The sequence below is a fragment of the Pipra filicauda genome, unplaced genomic scaffold (genome assembly GCF_003945595.2).
Source record: "Pipra filicauda isolate LSUMZ 115617 unplaced genomic scaffold, ASM394559v2 scaffold266_size1643727_pilon, whole genome shotgun sequence".
Taxonomy (NCBI): Eukaryota; Metazoa; Chordata; class Aves; order Passeriformes; family Pipridae; genus Pipra; species Pipra filicauda.
The window spans coordinates 65455-87532 of NW_024104383.1; the positions used below are offsets into that span (position 1 = coordinate 65455).

At 37.8% G+C, this 22078-nt stretch overlaps 2 protein-coding genes and 1 long non-coding RNA gene across 8 annotated transcripts in view; all 3 read right to left on the reverse strand.

Annotated features, from left to right (window-relative positions):
- The window catches only part of KCTD5 (potassium channel tetramerization domain containing 5), a 30456-nt gene extending 18347 nt beyond the window's left edge, over positions 1 to 12109 (reverse strand). For both annotated transcript variants that reach the window (XM_027736026.2, XM_027736027.2), the window contains exons 1-4: positions 11855 to 12109; positions 4410 to 4518; positions 3484 to 3575; positions 2545 to 2640 (exon numbers count right to left, since the gene is read on the reverse strand). In XM_027736026.2, the coding sequence (XP_027591827.1) occupies positions 2545 to 2640; positions 3484 to 3575; positions 4410 to 4518; positions 11855 to 12088 (531 nt within the window). In that variant the 5' untranslated portion in view covers positions 12089 to 12109. The remainder of the gene's footprint in view (positions 1 to 2544; positions 2641 to 3483; positions 3576 to 4409; positions 4519 to 11854) is intronic.
- Positions 4939 to 11848, reverse strand: LOC113995693. The gene is made up of 2 exons (XR_005563898.1): positions 11547 to 11848; positions 4939 to 5300 (listed from the first exon to the last, which is right to left on the reverse strand). It is a non-coding gene; the product is annotated as an uncharacterized LOC113995693 (long non-coding RNA).
- A 4454-nt stretch (positions 12110 to 16563) lies between the features above and the next one.
- Positions 16564 to 22078, reverse strand: part of PDPK1 (3-phosphoinositide dependent protein kinase 1) — a 34060-nt gene continuing 28545 nt past the window's right edge. For all 5 annotated transcript variants that reach the window (XM_039382360.1, XM_027736016.2, XM_027736010.2 and 2 more), the window contains 6 exons: positions 21786 to 21882; positions 20463 to 20636; positions 19884 to 20101; positions 19182 to 19239; positions 18121 to 18273; positions 16564 to 17526 (listed from right to left, as the gene is read on the reverse strand). In XM_039382360.1, coding sequence (XP_039238294.1) covers positions 17419 to 17526; positions 18121 to 18273; positions 19182 to 19239; positions 19884 to 20101; positions 20463 to 20636; positions 21786 to 21882 — 808 coding nt within the window. In that variant the 3' untranslated portion in view covers positions 16564 to 17418. The remainder of the gene's footprint in view (positions 17527 to 18120; positions 18274 to 19181; positions 19240 to 19883; positions 20102 to 20462; positions 20637 to 21785; positions 21883 to 22078) is intronic.

Here is a 22078-nt window from a genome sequence, read left to right on the forward strand (position 1 = left end):
CTGTCTTGTTCCCATAAAAAACACTACCAAGAACTCTGGTCACACTTGCCAACCATCTAATAATTCAAAGTTCAGCATAACCTCAGCTAAATTTCTCAACTTGTTACTATAAAAAATATTGAACCTTAATAATACATAGCAATTCCTAGCCCATTTAAAATAAAGCATACCTGTCAGTGCCCTTGAGAAAGATCAGAGCTTTAAATTAAGTGTGAAGAGCTACACAACAACTGCCTATTCTGAGTAAACTGGAGATTGACATAGATAAGAAGGCCCATGAACAGTAAAGTTATATACATCCTGATATTGTTATGTGAATAATTTTGAAGGCAGCAGCTAAATATCGTCCTCCTCATACTGTGAACGTGTTTAAGACTGCATTATGGTGACAGACTCAGGTTACACTGATCATTAAAATTGACATGACCAACACCACTGCTGTCTAAAGCCTTTGTATGTACCAATTTTGTATAGTCCAAAGTTTCTTATGTTGTATTGCCAAAATATTGGCTTTTTCTGATTGCCTGAAGCAGTAACAATTGAAGTTAAAAAATCCTCTAAAAAATAACCCACTGAAATCAGACAAGTAGGGCACCATAATTTTTGGTAATAGATTTTGAACTGGGAGTAATACATAACTGTACTGTTCTAGCAAAGCTTTTCCCCACATTATTTGGAAAAGGGCATCAAAACATCTGCATAAGTGCACCAAAAGTTCAGCACCTTCCAATCCTATTTAATTACCACATTCAATCATATTTTACAATAAAATTTTGAAATGTTAAGGGGAAAGAAATGGTTTTGATCAAAACCAACCACTTAGACATATTGCATGGGGCTCAGAGCACAAGGACTCCCAATCCATAGGAATATCACTCCTCCAAAAAAGCTGATGATTTCAGTGTTTTTTAGGTACAAAGTGTGGTGGATACCACCCCAAAAACTTCTGAAGGAAGCATGCTGCTGAACAACACGGGCTCAGAAAAGATAAAAAATTACAGAAATGCTACAGTGTTCTCAGATCTTCACAGTAAAACTATTCACATTATACAGAATATACTAATTCTGTTGCAAGTGAATGCTGTCTGCTAAAAGCAGGTCTCCAATACAACCAAAGAAGGGAATGGCCTAGTGTGAGGTAATAAGATGCTGAGTATTATAAGATCATACAGATATTGTGTTTATCTACTTCAAACTATGTGTCTAAAAGAGTGCAACATGGGAGAGAGAGGAAGCGGGAAAAAAGCTGAATGAAACAAGGGTGTAATGTTCAAGAAAACCACTGGAATTTTCCAGTTCTAAAAGAGATTATAACAGTTCTTTCAGAAGCTGCATCGTCAAACCAGTATTACTCCCAAATACAATATCCCCAAAGACTGTAAGGCTTCAGGACAGGTAAAAGCCATGGTATCATCTAATCTTTCAAAAAGTAAAGAATCTCTGTTCGTAATGAAAGCTAGTTTCCCATGACAAAGAAGAATGTTGAAAAAACTTTGTCAATGCACTGGTCAAAAAAGTCATGTGCATTAAGTGAGAGCTTTTTACAGGAACTTCAACAACAATCACCTCGTAGCATGGCAAACAGACCTGGTAATACTTGAGCCAGAGAAGTGAAGAATAAAAAGCTGTCTCCGTGTTCGCTGAGTTTGCTTGGCCAGGATGTCTCCATGACACCAGCACCTTACACATTTCATCAAATATAAACAAAATGTTCTCTTTTACCTTTGTGTCCTAAACATTTTAAAAATGTTGCTTTGTTGTATTATTAGAGTGAGACTGCACAGGATAACGGACTTGTGCTTATTCCAATCTCTCCTACAGTAGGCATCAGACACTGAAAAAGGTGCTAGCAGCTGAGCACTCGTGTCTCAGAGTTAACAGATTCATCGTTCCAGTGCAGTTAAATTTTCTTCTAGGTTAGGAATGTGAAGGATGACGGAGTTGTACAGTTAGTTTCTTATTTACAGAGATCAGTAAAAATAACAGAAAGATCTCCTTGCAATTTTACAATGCATTCTTGAATGTACACACAAAGCTATTTTTATGCAGTGCAAAGAACACTCACATAGCTCATAGCTATCCAGCTCCACATCCACACTGGTGAAGTCCACCCTCCTATGTCTATCAGTTTTTTATCTGAACAATCACTCTTTGGGCCTGACAAACATTTATCTTCCAAGCTCACCTCTTTTTACCCAGAGCTCTTTATATCTAACTTACCATTCACATAAACTTGTATTGGATAATTTTGGTTGATTCACCTTTCAACTGCTCATGTGTAGACACTGAAGAATTACATTTCAGACATGATGCAGATGTTTTTAAAGGAAGTCAGCACAATTCACCTCCTGGAAAGCTACATTTTTTTGTTCTATGACAAATATGAACGCAAATATCAGATTTTAACTTAACTGTGTATGTATATGCAAATTCTGAAAATGACTGAGTGACAAAAGATGCACAGAATTTATTTTATACTCCTTTTTCACAAAACTGATCTCTTAGAAGACTTTGTAACTATAAAAACCCATATGGGTTTTTTACCTGCTCAAATTTCCAGCCATCGGACATTGTGGAAACCATTTGAGTGAGTTCCTCTTCCTGGCACTGCAGCACTCTGTATACGTGTTTGACTGGCACCTTCAAGAAGAAATATAAGATGCTCAATAGGTCATGGAATTCACCATGTTTGTGATTTCTCTGAAGCAACCCTTACTTTCTAGAAATGATAAGCAACACCACCTTGAACCCATACAGAGCAATGAACGACTAGGACCATTTTAGCTGAGACCTTTAGTAAATGCTATCAGAGCAACCCTGTGATCCCACATCCTGACTTCAACAGAAATTTGGCAACATGAGTTTGGAATATCTCCATGAAGACTCAGTTACAAAAGAAGGCCAGAGTAGCAGAGTTAAAGAACAAACTTTCTCTATTGTATTCACTTCCATGGAGAAATATTCATGAGCTGCTATGAGAAGCAGCAGTCTTCTCAACCACAGAGCACTACAAATAAACTAACTTTGCTACAGAAATGTATGACAGGAGCTAAATAGCATCTGTATGCATGCTGCATAAACATACTGTATAAACAGCAGTTGTACCATAATTAGGCAACCTCATCATATTCAGAGTACTTAAATGCAAATGAGAAAGACATATTCTAAAAAAGCTGTTCTCTAAAATAACTACTTGCAGAAATGATATTATGACAAATTCTACTGTTACCACACATTTTGGAACAATTATTTAGATGGTTTTCATGTTTTGAACAAGATTTGTGAACTTTGCAAGTAGACTGGCAGGAGCCAGAAATTAAGAATATTAATCTTTGTATACTAAGGGTTCCAGCTCATCCAGAGATGGAGGCAGTCATTCAGTATCTTACTGGGGAAACGAGCAGTTACATAAAAAACGAATGGAACCCACCCAGTGCTTGTCATAGAACAAATAATCAAAAGCACACTAGAAAACAGCCTCACCTGTGAGATTTTGCTGTCTCTTTCCCTTATTTTGTCCTTTACCAGTTTTATTAGTGATGTGATATTGTAGAATTCAGCCTCTTCCAGTACACCTAGTATGAAAACATTTTTTGGAAAGACAGTGTAACCAAAGATTCCAGAACAAAATCATCGTCATTTCCTAAGATTATCCTCTCTACAGCTATAGAAAATTATTTATTTTGCCCATAAGATAATTTACCAACCTAATGATTCTTCCCTCCTTCAGGCACAGGTAGTTCAATGTTTAGCTCATTCTAGAAAATTGTCCCAAAAAACTCCCAAAGAAAACAGATGCCATTTCACATACAGAATGAGGCAGGAAACAAAAAAAGGAGAACAGATACCATTCCATAGCAGACTGATAGACCACCATAGCTCAGGCCCTGCCTCTGGCTGGAATGCAAAAGAGAAATTCAAATAATCCTACTGAAAAGCTCTGCAGCTGCTAGCATGCAGGAAATTTTTCTTCCTGTCATTTGAGATCTTAGGTCCTGAAACAAAAGCTTAAAGTTACTGCTTCAAGTCTTACCTGTTCTCCACACGTAGTATGTGCTTAACAATGCACATGGAAATTATATTTCATACTTCTTTTGCTTGAAGAGGACTAAACCCAAATATTTCACACAGTCATAAATGAAAGATACAAGACTATACAATAAAAGCCATCTCCCCTCCTGCTTGAATACTTACAGGGGTTGTGAAAATAGGAATCATACTCAAAACACTCAGCTAACAGCACATACTATAACCACATGATGCCTATCAGCTTTGCTTGAAACAGATTGAAATGCTACACTGATTAAGATTTACCATCTAGTTCTAAATTAGTTTTGATGACTCAAAAGCAGTGAAAATAATAAGCAAGTGACAAGTAAACAAATAAAGGATATTTAGGAATGTCTTACCTTCCTCAGCTAGGTCCTTGTTAATAACCAGTTTCCCATGTCTCAGATAGTTCAGCACTGGCCCGAAGTATGTTGGGTCTCTGTCTATTAAATAGGCACCTGTTTCATCCTAGATTAGAAAAAACAAACAAACAAACAAAAACCAAACAAAACCCCAAACAAGAACAACAAAACACAAAACCCCAAACAAACAAGCCAAAAAAAACCCACAATGATTTGAACATCCAAGTGAGAATTGCAAGCAAATATTCAGCTTGGCATCTGAATAGCAAGCAGATATTCAGATGTAGCCACATCCATTAAAGCCAAATTTATTAAAGACATTAAAAGGAAGGAATTCGACAATGTAGTTGTAATTTTACGAGACTGATCACTCAAATCATGTAATACCCAACTTCTCTTACCTGATTAATCACCCACAACCATTTATCAAAGATTATCAACATTGTTAGCATGAAAGATCTAAGTAGTAAGTAAAAAGTTAAGGCTAAAATTAACACTTAAAATGAGGAATTTTATTTTTTTTTTGGAAACCTGAACAAAGGCTACATTCTAGCAAGGATCAAATACCAGTTTTTCCTTTTTCTTTTTTTTTTTTTTAATTAAAGGCAAACAAATCTACTTCTTTTTAACCTCAACACTTTGTTCTAAAAACATTTAGTTTTGTCTTAGCTCCAATGTACAAAACCTCACAGGGTACTGAGAACTGCCATGTACCAAGCAAGAGTCATATGTGCATCTTCTAAAAAAACATACACTGAAGTTGCAGTTTCTACCTACCTCGTGCAGACAGTGAAGGAACAGATCAAATTAACTAACACTCAGTTTACTGAACAGACTACAGCGTTTTGTGAAATGCAAAACACATCAAGAAATCCAGAGCTGATATTCCTGACAAAGAGATAAAGAGGCAAAATTGGTATCTCCTATGTTATTTAGAATCTATGTGTGAACCCCTGTGATCAATGCAGTACTGATATATTTCATGCTGGCCAGAGGTCTAAGGAAGATTCAAAAGACAGATGTCTAACAGATCTACTGCTTCTTTCTACTACCAAGTGGATCACTGACAGTATTAATCCTTTAGGTTTTGGCACAATAAATATCTCACTGATACATACTGAAGATGTGGCAGCACCCCAAATACTTCTTTTACTTATTCTTAATATTCTAGTAGTTTACAGGAGATACTCAAATAAGCATCATTACTAACAATCCTAGCTACATTTGAATCATTCTCCCTGGAAACCACATATGCTAGTGATACTTGCTGTTCCACATGAAAACAAAAATTCTACTGACCCAATCCTTTGCATTTGAACATTAATGCTTATATATAAGGGTTTGCTTACTGAACTCAGATACCTGAAAACTCTTTCTACTTAAAAGGACCTAGAATTCCAAAAAATGTTTAATTGGAAAAAAGATGGTGAATATATCTTCAGGTACACAGATTTAGTTTCTGAATAACTGCACTTGTCTAGCTGGGGCTGGTAGAATGTAGAAAGACCACAGCCTGAACTACAAAAGCCACAAACACCTTTCTATAATTACAAGCTAAATGCTGTACACACTTAAGACACACTGTCATTTTAGAAGAAGTGAAGGGGTGTTTAATTTTATATAAAATTAACTGTTCAAGAAAATGTTTAATACATTAAAACACGATGTCAGCTAACCTGCACTCAAGATCAGACAATGCTTGATGAAGTCTAATCACAATTTCTTCTGATCTAAACTCAAGGTCTCACAGAAGCGAGGCTATGCGCCAAAACCAGCAGATAGACAAAGTGCGTAAGATGGTATAGTTTTAATATGTCACATTTAAATACATTTACATTATCAAAACACTTCAAGAACGAACAATCTACAGATAAAACCCAAACAAATTAAATTAGCTGACAACTGTATGAATTATAAACTGAAATGTATTATTCAATACAGGAACAGAAACCAGTGAAGTTGAAAAGTATAATCTAAAACAGATAAAAAGAAACACTATTTTAAAGAAGAAAAGCACAGTACTTGGTCATCAGTTGAACTGAATTAAGAAACATATGGGCCTACAAAACTGGAAGTCCTCCCAGTTAACAGAAATAAATCTCTAGAAATAATCTTGTTCAATAAGATTATTGTAATTCTTTACACTACAGTGTTTGCTCACATCACCTTATGAAGCAATACTGGCCACTAGCTCTACAGCCCTACAGAGATAGAGAGGTCAGTCTGGGAAGCAAAGTAACTAAAAGCTCTAAATGAAATCTCAAGTAACAGCGGCTACTTCACTCTTTGCAACATTTCTTTTCTTTCCTCTTTTTTTTTTTTTTTAAAACAGGCTACACTATCTGAAATTACCCTTCCCTAAGCAGATTTCTATACACTAAACAAGCTTTCAACATAACCACAAAGGGAAGAAGTTATGTCAGGCCTTCTCTTTAAACTTCCACCTTATGAGAGGTCACGTATGAATAAAACGCAATTCCAGCAGGGTCATTGTTTACTCTGTGAAGCATTTCAGGCAATAATATGTCTTGAAAAATAATAAAAAAGAAGAAGGCACACATAAGTCTTATAATTTATGATGCAACAGAAATTAGCAAATATCAATACTTATAAACTCTGGCTAAATGCTAACAGTGTGCAGTACAAATTCTGTCAATAGCATTCACTTCAGCGTGTAAATTCTCTGCAAAATTTGCCTATCCAAACATGTCTACAGATATGGAAAACATGCATTAATTAACATTATTCCAAAGAGGAAGATGTGTGTCTTGAACACTGACCTCACAGCTCAGGTTTGCTACAGACTAGCAGCAGGGAATCACCCTAAAAGGAAAACCAATCAGTAAAGAATATTGTAACCATATGCAAAAAATGCACAGGCAAAAGGGGCACAAAATTTACTTCCTTGGCATCTTCCTGTAGAAAATGCCTTATCACTCCTCCTTTAGAGTGAGCTGCCCGAATATCCTTCAACGTATGCTAAGCACTTCATGTTGAAATCTAAGAAAAGCCGATTACACTAGATCTTTAAGGATATTTATGTAAACATAAATCCAATAAAATCTGACACAGAAGTGTAATTATCTGTTCTACCTAGAACACTCAAAATACAGGTCATAAGTCTATCAGAATATCATCAGGATTGTTTTCATCCACATGTACATGAAAGCACATTGTATTCTCTTGAGTAATTAGCATTTTGACATTTTCTAAAAGAAACTTTTATTTTAAGATAAGAATATTAAATTGCAGTTAACATGTGGTCTAGCAGTTTAAATACATAGTTACAGTCTGCACAGACATAACTAGCTTTAAGCTGCTAGCTTAAATATTAATAGACTTTGGTGTCCCTGCTAAGCAATTTCCTCTGCTAACTAGTAAATTCGGCTTCTACAAGCTTCGAGCAAGTTTCAATCTTCACTGACACAACTAGTGTGGGTATTTTAAAGACATTTCCCGAACTTCAGGCAAATACCACAAATGTCAGACAAATCTATATTCTTAATAAGATTTCAGTTTTCTCTTTTGTGTATATATACATACATATATAATGCAAACAGGTGATAATGTTTACCAGAACAGCAGCTGAAACTCATTTCCTCTCTATTCAGTAGTCACATCACCCCAGATTTTGACCCCAGAGGTGTTTCATGCAAATTTTGACACTCTTCATAAGAAAACACAAAGCAAAAGTGCTAATTAATCACACAAGTGTTTGTATCTTTACCCAGTTCTATTTTTGCATTACATCTCTAGCAAGTTTTTCCTTCCTTGTCCGTAAGTCCTAGAACCTTTTTCCACACGCACTTACAAGGACACCATTTAAAAGAAAGCATTGATCAGGTACAGTGAACCTGCATTTGTTTATCACCACTCTCCCACACCATGAAATTTTAGAGGAAGCCCTAATAACTTGCTCTTAAATTTTCAATCACCTAGTTCTGCAGTACACAAGTATTTTCAAAGAATTTGAAATATATTGCCCAAAACTTTAAAATGATTGTGTATTCCTGTTGCAAACATTTCCACTTCAATTATAGAGACTGAGGTTCAAAGGAATCATAATGAACACTTACCCTGATCTTAGTTTAAAACACACATAGGATTCAATTTATTTACAGTGAAATTTAACCTTTAGAAAGAAGCGGTGAAACCTAACCTTTTAGTGCAAGCCATTCCAATAAATAATTACTGTCACTGTTAACATCATGTGCTTTCTAGCATGGACATCTATAGTTTGACACTTCAATAGGAGGATCTGACAATACCTTTGCTAGATTGAACAGGCTTCACTATTAGATTTCTAGTCTCCATTTATGTAATTCTGGACTGAGAAGTCACTCCTTAAACTCCTTGCCAACAAAACAGTTTTGTTCTTTATAACCCTCTGCCAGATCATGTTCCGTGTTGTGACTACCCACTACCCCACTGTGACGCTGAACTGTGGACACTAGAGTCCGGTTCAGGATTCCAGTAGGACTCATAAACGGTGGACCAAATACATACACCTCCCCAATCCCATTTAACAGTCTCCCCTGGGAACTGCATTAAAACAGTATTTGAAATGTCATAAATTTATTTCCAGTTAATTATCTTCACTGAGACCAATACTTTTCCAGAATGGTTACACTCAGAATCCACAGCACCAAGCTCTTGTCTCAAAGTTGTGTGCTCTAACATGAGTATTTTTAAAAAATTACATCATTTACATATACTGAGCAAGCACAAGTTCTGCTAAAGACAGCAATATGCACAGAAATATAGTAATATTTGGCACTAAATCTGGATTTAAAAATAATTGTCTCCTCTACCCTCTGTGCTTTTTAAATCTTGAGCTAGTTGCCGCCCAGAACACATTTTTCACAAACTATGTGGCCTAAAAACTTTGAGTGTCAGCAAACTGCTAGTACTTATCAAAACTACATCAGTAACACAACCCATCTAACTAGTTAGAAATGTCACGGACAAATATAGTTTATCTCAGTTATTTCTTAGAATAATGACTACAGTTTAGATATTTCTTACTAATGACAGTTAAGGATGTGCTGCCAGGAAGATTTTGATTTCTTTGCTTTCTTCCTCGACAGATTCTACCTCAGTACAAATTCATCTAACTTTAGAAAGGCATTAAAAATCAAGCATGAATACGGTTGCCAAAGCCTTATTAAGAAAGCCTGACAATCTCCTCACTTAGGGGAAAATTAAAAGACCGATCGACCAGTTTGAAAAAGAAAAACTGGTATATAGCTAAAGTAGGAAGGTGTTGAAATAGGAAAATATCTGGAAATAATGCAGTAAAAGCATTAAATTAAACAATGATGAAAAGGTGAGCAAGGCTCTGCTTGTCTATTTTTATGAATTCAATTCTATACCAAGATTTAAATATTCCAGAAAACAAATCCTATTGTTAAGAGTAAGTATGACTACTACCATTCATTTGCTGAAATGATTCCCAAGAAGTCTTAAATACAAAGTTGTGCATGACACTGTGACACACACTAAATTCAGAGAACCTGTGTCAGCATCTTATTCCATTAAACACTAGTTTTGCCTCAGGGAGTGCCAAGGTTAATCTTCCCTCTGTTGCAAGTAGGAACATATCTGACACTAAGAGACAGGCTGCTCCACCCTACTCAACATTAGCACCTGAAGGTAGCTTGAAAGCAAACGTGGTCCCTTTCTTTAAGCCTTTCAGTTCTTTTTAGTAGCAACCATTAAGGAAATCACAGAGTCATAGAATATCTTGAGCTGGATCACTGATCCTTGTGAGTCCCTTCCAACTCCTGGCCCCACCCACAACACCCCAATAATCCCACCTTGTCCGTGAGAGCTTTGTCCAAACGCTCCCTGAGCTCTGTCAGCCTTAGGGACATGACCACTACCCTGGGGAGCCAGTTCAGTGCCCAACCACCCTCTGGGAAAAGAACCTTTTCCTGACATCCAACCTAATCCCCCCTAACACAGCTCCAGCCATTCCCTCGGGTCCTGTCACTGGTCACAGAGAGCAAAAATCAGTGCTGCCCCTTGTAAGGAAGCTGCAGACTGCTATGGGGTCTTCCCTAGGTCTCCTCTTCTCCAACTGAACAAGCCAAGTGACCTGAGCCGTTTCTTTTATGGCTTCCCCAAAAGACCCTTCACCATCTTTGTGTCCCTCCTTTGGATGCCCCTTTAAGAACTTTGGATTCTTCTGATATTGCGGTGCCCCAACTGTGCGGGACAATCCCGTCCCTTGCCTGGCTGTTGATGCTGTGCCTGATGCCCCCTAGGACATGGCTGGCCTTCCAATCTGCCAGGGCATATGGCAGTGCCTTATCTTTTGTTTAAGAAAACCTTAAACCTTTACTCTCCCAAGTAAAGACAATTTCTGACCTATCAGCAAGTCATCTACATTTTTAAATTTGCTTTTATAGGTTAGTTTAAGCTCTCCAGAAACACTCAAGCCAAATCAATGGCAACAACAAAAAAATCCACTCCCACACCACTACATCTGAAGTTGTTTTTTTTCTCTAAATCTGGAATACTAGGTCCTGTTCCCTACCTTCTTAAGTGTTGAAATATCCTTCCTGGAAGTTATACCTGAGAAAATAATGAAATCTACTACAAGTCTCACTGAAAAAAAAAGTCATATATATTTAAAAAATTAAAATTTTAAAAATTCATATATAAAAAGCAACTCTTTATTTTAAATCTGTTGGTTATATATTCAAGGGTTATAAGCTGTTCTTTTCTTTTCCCTAAGCGTACTGTACTGGAAAAACCTTTTTGTTCATGCTGCTCCAAAACTGCTTCCAGAGCCAGCACTATATACAAATACTTTTAATCTGTTACCGCATACCACACCATAGATAATAACTCTTCTTTCCCTACTAAAAAGGAGTCAGAATGAATACTGAAATATTCAGTATCACCCACCATTTGTAATCTATGCAGAATATGCAACGTTTTTCTCAAAGAACTGCTGAAAGAGAGAATGCCATGCCCAAGTCAGAAGTTATTATCAAAAGTACTTTGATTAGGTTCTTGAAATTGAACAAGTGAGTGATGACAGTGCAGAAATAACAAAATGCTAGTGCACATAGATATTCCACTAAAATGCTAAAACTAAACCCCATCAGACAACATAAAAAATCATACAAATGTATGAACGATCCTGTGCTCTCTGTTGTATTTATGAGCAGTTGCGTTATTCACGAACCCAATGGTTTCGCACGGCATCAGCCCACCTTACACCTCAGCTCCCCTGAAGCTCACGGACTCGTTAAACAGCACCCCTCAGAAACTGCCCTCGCGGCGGCAGAGCCGCTCCCACCGCCCCTCACGGCAGCGCCGGGCCCAGCGCTCCCTCCGCACCGGCGGCCGCCCGACAGGACACAGCGCGGGGACAGGGGAGCGGGCCCGGTGCGAGGACATGCGAGTGGGCCCGCAGCGGGGCCCGCGCTCACCTTGTCCGAGTCCAGGTCGGGATCGGCCTGGCAGAGGCGGAAGAGGAAGGACTTGGGGTCCCTGCAGAGCGTCTGCCGAGTGGTCAGGAAGCAGGTGCCCCCCACGTTCAGCCGCACCCACTTGCCGGGCCCCGCGCCGGGCGGCGGCGCGGAGCTGCAGCGGCGGCAGGGCCCGCCCGCGCCGAGGCCGCCGGCCACGGGCACCGCGAACTCGCAGTGGTTCTCCGCCGCCATCCTCGCCGCCGCCGGAAGGGGCCGCCCCGCCGGCCCAGCCCCGGGCGCGCCGCCCCCCGGAAGCGCCCGCTGGAGCCGCTCCCTGCCCCCTCTCTCCGGGGAGAGGCCCCGGCCCGGCCCCCGAGCCCCGAGTCCACCCCTGTCCCCACCCCGACCCACCGGAAGGAAGAGGCGGAGGCTGCGCAGGACCCTACATGCCTTTATTACAGACTACCAAGCATAAGTGAAATCCGTCATCCAGTCACTAACTACACATCTACAGCACAGAGATCTGTCGAGAGGAGAATAAACAGTCATTAAATTATGAGATATGATTAAATCATCGACCGATAGAAAATTTATATAATAAAGCCAGAAAAAAGGTGTAAAATATAGTTTACAATAATTATTCACATTCAAGGCTGTACATCAATACATACAACACCATGGCCCCGAACATGAATTCAATCCAAATAATTCATATATTAGAATTTAAATAACACAGACTGAACTAGAGGCCAACAAGAGCCAGCAAATAACCTTATAAGAATAAAAATACAAAAGTGTGTATCTTATATCATTGCATTATTTGCTTCTGTTTTCACAAGTTCTTGGAACAGGGGAGATTGTTTTGTTGTTTGTTGAGAGGGGCTGGGGTTATTTTTGTGGTTTGTTTTTTTTTTTTTTTTAATCCATACATCACAGTTACAGCTACAAACCAGGTAGAGCATATTACACATGTAACCGACTGCCACCAACCTGAAAACAGCTAGCATACATCTATCAAAACTGAGTATGGTTCCTAGTTCCAATTTTTTCTCTTTTGTCAGATACAGTAACTTTAAATTCTGTCACAATTTTGAACTTTTGCCACATCCAATCAGAGTTAGTACATGGTCATAGGAAGCTTTGTCAAATAGCAACCATCTACCTTCAGTGCCCTGCTGACAGACAGACTTCATTCTCAGGAGCAGTGACAGGACTCAAGGAAATGTCATGAAGCTGAGTCAGGGGAGGTTTAAGCTGGGTATCAGGAAAAGGTTCTTCCCCCAGAGGGTGGTCGGGCACTGACCAGGCTCCCCAGGACAGCGGTCACGGCCCCAAGGCCGTCAGAGCTCAGGGAGTGCTTGGACAACGCTCTCAGGGACAGGGGTGGGACTGCTGGGGTGTTGTGGGCAGGGCCAGGGGTTGGATCAATGATTCTTCTGAATCCCTTCCAACTTAGGATATTATGTTCTAAAACCAGGTTATTGGGTGCTTAAGAACCTCTCCAACTGTTTATTGTATAAAAGTCATATTTCTTCTACAAAAGACAAAACATTCTTAAATGATCAGTCTTAAAAGAAAACATGCCATTTTGGGTCACAGAACTACTTGTTTGTAAGCTCACTTGATCAACTGATGGACAATCTGCATCATGAAGCTTTGCAGGAGCATTTCCATTTGATTAATAAAATATTTGCATAAAGTATACCAGGCATCCAGCAAAATTTCAGATATAAATACCACACCTATTTGTGTAATTTGCTAGTAGGAAGTGATCAGAATCCACAGGCCACATCTTTAGGCAACTATTAATAGACAAGTTCTCTAGTCAGTAAGATGTTGAAATCAAATGTTTTGTCTACAGGCCAAATGAAGTAATTTTCTTGACTTCACTAAATCGTTCAAAAGAAAATGTACATGTGGGAAATTCTCATGATTCTTCAAAGTTCCCAGCACAAAATGTAATGATATCAAACACATTAAATTAAGAATCTTGAACTATGAGAACTGATTAGAATCATCACATCTTTTTTTCAATCAACAGTTATTTCCAGGACTATATATAGCAGATACTTCACAACTAAAAGATGTGAGAAAGAGAGAAGTGGAGCACAGTACAGATACTTTGATGTTTTCAGCATCTAAGTGCTTAGCAAATGGAATTGTAATAGGTCATATCAGTCTGCTCACAATGCCTCATCCTCACATCTGAAGCAAGTCTTCCATAATGTAAAACCTTTACGAAACTGGACTTTTAAGGCCAATGGTAATAAACTAGTTTCTCCAGTTTATCGAAGTAGTTTTAAACTTCCTGTGACTAGGCTGGATGCTGAATAAAACAGTGTTATTCAAAAGTCCTTTCTAGTAGTAATAGATGTATGACTTATGTGAAGTAGTACTTCATCCTTTCTTAAGCTCCACAACACAGAAAACTGATGCAATAGACACCTTTCTGAAATTCAAATCCCCAACAATGAAAAATTACAATACTATTGACCGGATTCTTCATAAATGATTGGCAAATGTTCAAATTGCAAAAGATGGAATGAATCAATAGATTGGGTTTTCTGGAGGTTTGCAGGAAGACTCAGGAAGACTCTTAAGAAGAGTCTTCTAGTGATTAACAACTTTTTTTTATATGCTTTGAAAACCTTGGATTAAAAGCAGAAAAATCACCTGGCTTATCTGCAGCTCTGAAGAACCTCCCGTGTACATTTCATTCCATGAACTTCCATGAACCATAGGAGTGATCTTCAGGACAAAGATTTGAACCTACCCCAGGTATAAGCATTTAAAATGGGAGCCAGCCCGTCATAGTATGCAGCACCTGTCAATACACATTTAAGTGGACAAACTGGTATAACATACTTGAACCCACAATTGCTTTGTGTTGCCTCACTGTTCTTCTGCCACCTTTCAAAACCAGAGATTTCACTTACAGTACAAGAAATACAAAGACGTCTCCCAGAAAAATTCTAGATCCTTCTCAAAAAACCAACAGCTAAGTAAGACTGGATTAGGAACACTGAAGCTCTAAGTGGAAGGATGCCTGTATGAGATGCTCACAGTTTTCTAATGACAGCATTGTCAGTTAAAAAAAGGAATTCTAGAGTGCAGACATCAGCCTTCTTGACAGCTTCCTGCTACCAAGATCTGGCTGGCTGAAAGCTTTTGGTGGGCAGGACAGAAGTCTACTGAGAGAGGATTTTCCAGGTGTGAAAAAGCATAGTAATTGCTTTGTTATGGCAAAACGACTAAAAGTCTAAATATTACAGAAAACATGGTTAAGCATAGTTAGATTTCCACCTAGTGAACAAACCAATGGAGATCATTTTGCCAGACTTTTGTGTGAGACCAAGGTTTGTCACACTGCACAGCAGTGGCACCGTGAATCTCCATTACTGCCAAACTCTCCTGTATAAAGTTGGGAATACGTCTACATCTCTATACCAGAGCCTAAATCCAAAAATGGTAGAGTTGCCTCCAGTGGACACAACATATGGCTGGAATTTGACAGCCGGAGAACAAATGGATAGCACTGCAACAAACTTAAAATACCTGTCATCTTGGTTAGAATGGCAAATATAGCTTAATACAGACACAGATCAGAGGTGCATTGTGCTATTCCAATTTGAGTGACAGGGAGTGTACTTTGTATGTGATAGAATTGCTCATGATGCAAAGGGAATGCTGTTCTCTCTTCCTCATCTCAGCCATTTACAGGACACCTTCACTCCCTTAACACCAGGCACTGTAAGCCAGGAATTTACTTCTCTCAGGTCCGCTGACATGGTGGGATACAGAAGACTACCAGAATGCAGTTCCTCCAAAAGAAAAGGCAACTGCACTGTCTCTTTTAAAGAGTAAAAGATACTGGAAAAGCTGAACTGCCATGAAGTTCAACCACATAACACAATTTTTAAGAGATCAATAATAAATCTCCTTCACCCTGTATGAGAAAATATTCAACGTGTATCTGTTTTCAGAGAAATCCTGATAAGCCACTGCTTTTAAAATACTGCTTCTAGAACAGTACCCCACGAGATTTTTCAACATTGTAGTGAAACCTTTCTTTGGTGGAAGGAAAAGCATATCATAGTATGACAACTCAAAATTCAAAGAGATGGTATGTGTGGAAAATGAATAAATAGGTGTGATGTTTATACTGCTTTTTAAAAAAAGGAGGAATGCCTTTGTCCAGACCTTGGTCACTCCTCTCTGCAAGATTCAGGAACACAGGCATGTTGAAAATACCATTAAGGGAGTTGGTTTTAGCACACAAAGTTGTGTCTTTGCAACACCGTGAGAAATGTTTGACCACAAAAAAAGCCTTAATTTGAAGAGGATAAAGGAGATCGATATGAAAAATATTTTCATTTTATAGATATGCTTTAAGTACCATATATTTTCCCCTTTGTACGAATATTTTCTTTTGATTTTCTAACCAGATTACTTTATTATCTAATATTTCAATTGCTTACATTTTTTTCTAGAGTTCCTGAATATTTGGCCAAGGACCAAAAATAGGATTATTTGACAACTCATTATACAATGAGACAAAAAAAGTCAAGTAATCAATTGTACAAAGCTTTCACACTTCCTTCTCTACCCAAGTAAATAGGTTGGCCCCACTAAAACGCACAAAACATGCACACCCTGGAAAGAAAGCTTCTAACTCTCATCTGCTGAAAAGGTGAAAAACTATTTACTACTCCAACAGTAACCTTTTCCCCCCATACTAACTAGCTTCTTTTTTAGTTAGCATTAGTTAAAAGCATGCTGGTAAGTTTATCGTCCCTTGATTAAACACACATGATTCATATTAAAATTTAAACTGAATGTTTAAAATCTTATATGCTTCAGAAGCCAACATTTCAATTTTAGGAAACTTTCAGTGCCACGTTCAGCATTTTACTCTCTCAAAACCTTTATCATTGGAGCCTGTCTGCCAGACACATACATCTGATTCATTCACGTAATTACTAAAGTACCACGTAAATCCTGCAACCAGAACTATATTAGGAATTACACAAGGGTGCAACTGACCTGGCTACAAATGCCATATACCAATAAGCTGGGGGACTGTGAGGAAAGGAAGAGAAAACAAAGAGGTGGTGCTTAGGAGAGGCATATAAAAGCTCCCTGATGAAATACAGTTTAATGATAATCTGAGAGTCACAGAAAACTCCAGCCCCATGAAATGCAAGGCTGGTACATGATTCGGCATGTGTGCGTGTGGATTGGTTTTAACTCATCTTAAGTGAAGCTGGTAATGCAAGGTCTATCCACTAGTCTGCAGCAGAAACTGAGCTGAAGTGCACAAAAGCAAGATCTTCACTGCAATGATATGCATGTGGAAGCCTCAAAATAAGCACAAAGAGCGAGCAAAGCAACCCTGAATTCCATTAGGTTTTTGCTTTTCTTCCTTTTTTTTCTTTCTTAAAAAAAAAAAAAAAAAAAAGAACATTTCGAACATATGCTTCCCCTTGAGATGGTAATAGGTGGGTTGAAAAGATTCCTCTGATCGGCTGCACACGGAGTTCTAGCAGCAAGTAGGGAAACTGGGAAATTTTGGATGAGCTTTACTATTTTGCAGCATTCTGGTGGTATCTGTTCCGCCAAACTTCATGTATCTTTTTGCACCATTTATGAGCATTCCCACTTGGGTCCATCAGGTAATATGTCCTGTTTGGCTATAAGTGAACAACATTTTAATGACTACTCCAAACACAGGTTTAAGCAAAAAGACATAATTATTCTGCACCTACCAATAAAATAATTATTCAGAATTAGTTCATAAAATTTCTAAAAGTTAAACTGAATTACAGCTATATAATATTATATATTACTGAATAACCATACATCTGGCACATTGTTAAGCAGTCAATATATTATTGCTATACTCCTCATAATTTACTACATACAAAGAGGGCTAAATTTTCAAAGTCCTTCTTAAGAGCTTCCTTCAAATCCCCAAATCCACATACAGTTTATTTAAACAACAATAAAAATACAGTTATATTTTTGTGATAAATGTGTATGTCAGGGTGAGGTTTTGTGTGGGGTTTCTTTTATTATTATTTGATCTTGTATGGGGGAATTGGTTTTGTGCTTTTTTTTTGGTTGGTTGGTTTTGTTCAGGTTTTTGTTTTGTTTTAAATTAAGACTATCAACCCTTGTATTTAAGTAATTATATTTTCTCCACAGAAATCTATTTGATAACAACTTAAATTAGCAGCCCAAGGACCTTAGTACATTTTACAAGGAAATCCAAGAAAGAAACTTACCGTATGAACAAAAAATGTCTTAAAATTCTTGGCTTCTGGCCGCAACTCTAATGACCATGGAATTTCTCCTTTTAGAACTTTGTTGACAGGATCCACATAATACAAGTGGGGCCCTTCCGTGAGCAGCAATTGGCGCCGACGTGCAAACAATCCCTAGTGAGAAAAGTAGAAGCAGCAATGCAAAAAAAAGGCACAAAATAAAAATGTAAATGTGCAGATCTATGAATTGAACAACAGAGGTAGAATAAAAACCAGCTCAGTGATAGGAGAGTATGTTTGGATTTGGGGGACCTCAATTTTCCATGTACTTTACCTATTTGACCTCACTCCTTTTTTAAGGGGTTGCAGTGCATTCCTACTATGTGGCGAAACACAAGTACTATTTCAGGAAAACATCTTCAAATTCTAGCAAAACATAAAACACCTAGCTGTACATAGTGAAGCAAAATCTATTTGTCAAAGATTTCAGCACAGAAAGCAACAGTTGTGATTTTGTAGAAAAGATAGGAACAAGCAGGTACTAACTTAGATGAAAGATAACCTTCTTTCCTGGAAAGTTGATGCAGACTATCCTTGCTCAGCTGTACAATATTAAAGTTAATACTTAAAGCTGTTCTAATGCCACCTCTGCCCCTCTCAGAATAAAGGCACTAAGTCAGATCCAGGAAAAACACCACAGTTAAGAACAACATGAGCTTGTATTTCATTTTTCAGTATTTGTGGCTCAAACCACATTCAGACACACATCAAGACAAAGTGTTTAGTGGGCTATATCAGATTGGGAAGAGAAGAGGGAGCAAAAACTCATTTACTACAATCTCAAAATGAAAGTATCAATAGCAGCTCTACTTTTAGCTTTTCCAAGAAATCAAAAGCACATCACAAAATTAAGAAAAAACAATCTACTCACAAGAAAACACAGAATTTTTAAAAATGAACTTATAAATAAGTGGCAAATTGTTTAACAAATAAGCTTTAAAACAGGTTCCTTATCTATGCTGCAACTGTGCAAAAATGTGACAGCTGAATCTTGTTACAGGAAATTTAAAAAAAACCCTTACCTTTCTTTTGTCCACTGGACCCATTTTCAGGATTAAGTTATTTTCTACAAACTGATGCCTTAAAAAAAGAAAAATAACTATTACTCCAGAAGTAATTCTTTCATAGAAACAGCTATTATTAATATCAAGCAGTTTTCCATTTCACTCCCTAGCGTCTCCTTTTCCACCAAAGAGTCCTGAGCAACTTTACTAGATGAGTTTTGTACTCTTCCTCATTCCAGGCCAAGGAGTTTTTTCTAATTCCTGACAGGGGTAGAAAAAAAAATTAAAAAAAATCACAATCACACATGAGAAACTTCTCTAAACCATGCAAAGAAATGCTATCAGTTACATAGTCTGGAGATATTTTGGTTGGATATCAACAGAATATTACACACACAAAAACCCAACAACTTACAGCGTCAGTAAGAAAGGAGGAACCTTTTCTAGTTCTAGGACTTCAGAACAAAGACTCCTCAGCACTGGATAATGTCATTCTGCCTATCTTAGAAACACACTCCATGCCATCTTCTAGATTTGGTACATTTTAGAAATACCGTATTAGGGTTTTGCTGCTATTGCTTTAAAAATAGAAGACAAAAAAAATGTAGTTGCTAATTGCTTGAACATACTAAGATTGACAAATATTAATTTAAATCAAAATCCCTTATTTTTCAAGATTCTTTATTGCTGTGCAAGATGAGCAATATTCAAAGATCCTACCAAGGATTTCCACCAGCTTGTTTTGCCAGAAGTAACCTCTTCTCATCTTCAGAAAACTGTAAGTCCAGCTCAAAGGAATTGTTGTCAAGATCATGAATATACTGTTCAATATTTCCTCCTGATGTCTGTGGTGTACTTGTCTCTGGGACAGACAGTGAATGGGAAGAGGCAGAACTAGAAACTTGCATGCAACCAAACTGACTCAGGAGATTGTCATACTAAAGGAGGAAACAAAACGAAGTAATTAAATGTTTTGCATTAAACTTTGGGTTTTAATTTAAGCATGTTTTTGTTTATTTTGCTTTTGGGCAAAAAACCCATTCTCTATAGATTAACAGGCACTTATGCAAAAAAGTATGATTGATCAAAAGCAAGCCAACCAGTATTTTTTCAAAACACTCGCTCTGTAAGAAAAAAATGTTGACTTAAAATTTTACCCAGCAATTTCATCTTAGATTAATACTTGAAGTTCTCATTAAAACATAACTAAACAGTAATTTCAGTAAAAATATTTAATATTCAATAATTATGAAAGTCTCAGGCAGCATCAGAGCTGAATATATGTACAGATAAACATACATTTCCATAACAGTCTTCATCATCCTCTGACATAGCAGGTAAATATGCTGTAAGTTTAGGAGGTGTCTGAAGATGTAGGTTCTCCCACACAATGGATTCGAAGAAGGGATGAGCCTTAAGAGGTCCATATCCTCCCATTTCTTCACAACCTAATCTGTTGGTAGCATCTAGAACCTGAGCAAATCAAAATTAAGTTACCCTCCATAAAATAATGACAAGGGGCAAGCACCATTCACATTTACACAGCAGCATGTGAAAACTTAAAACCAATTGGTCACACTGTCCTAAGCATACACATGCATAATACAAGGAGACTGCTTATAATAAAAGATGTTATTTGTCGGTATGTCACGTCAGCAACATTTTGTAGTAGACCAGCTCACAGATCTAAAGGAAGGAGCACTTCTTTCGGTCCACACAATTTATTTTTTTTTGTTCTTCATAAACACAGAAGCAAACATACAGAGAAGGCCTGATGGAACATCTCATTTAAGTGTAGTCCACTATCACATTCTAGTGATGCAAGAAGCTGTGGAAGCTGTAGCTGGTGTCAAATATCAACCTCTCAAGCATCCTAAAATGACACGGTTCTCAGGATGTTAATATAACCTGGACTTCACCATCCAGCAGGCACTGGCTTGGCCATAGAGCTGGCCTTGGACACAGGAATGCACTGCTAGGCCCTTTACGTTGTACCCGTCATCATCCACAAAGATAAGCATTTTCTCATCACCCCCTGCTAATATGCTAGACTATTGAATTTGAAAAAGCTTATACCACCCAAAATGTTCTCTGCATATTCACTTTAGTGTCATGGCTATAATCTCACTCATGGGATAGAACTACTTTCTCTTCCTACTTGTCAAACCTCCACATGAACAGTAATTCTTAGACTGATACTATTGAGATATGTTAAAGTGCATGCTAATGCCAAGGTAAGTGGACTTACTTACATTGTAATGAATGTATCTGCCTGTGATGTATAGAAGACTGTTTTCAACTAAATGATCCATTATACAGCTCAAAAAGAATTAATCTGAGAACTATATAAACTTGAGTATTTGAATCTTAATGTCTATGTGTAAGGCACAGTGTCTAGAATCATTTGCTTCCATTCAGAGACATTTCCTTGTCCACATTTTAAGTTTAATGCTGTTTAATAATGGATGTTGATTTCTCAAGACACTCCCCTACAGTCAATAATGCTCACAGCCCTTACTATAATGTTTGCAACAGAGTGCATAGAAACTTTCAGAAAAGTTTCTGAACATAAGCCAAATGTTTCCAGTGTCATCAAGTGATTTAACAGCAGCAAATATTTACCAATAACTTTTCAACAAGGTCTTTCGCCTTGGGAAAAAATTTTTCTGGAAAGTCATATTCCAACTTTATTATCTTCTGGAATATAAGATATTCATTTCTGCAAAAGAGAAAAATATTGACTCTTGTTATTAGTTTTCCATGGTTCTTTCACCTTAGCCTGCATAACTCGGACAAATATTAAACAGGAAATCTACAAGTTAAGTCATATTCCCATAAATCTTCCTAGGAGAAGGAGTACAAGTATCTAAAGCACCAGATACTTGAGCAATAACAAGAGAAGTTCAAATGATGCA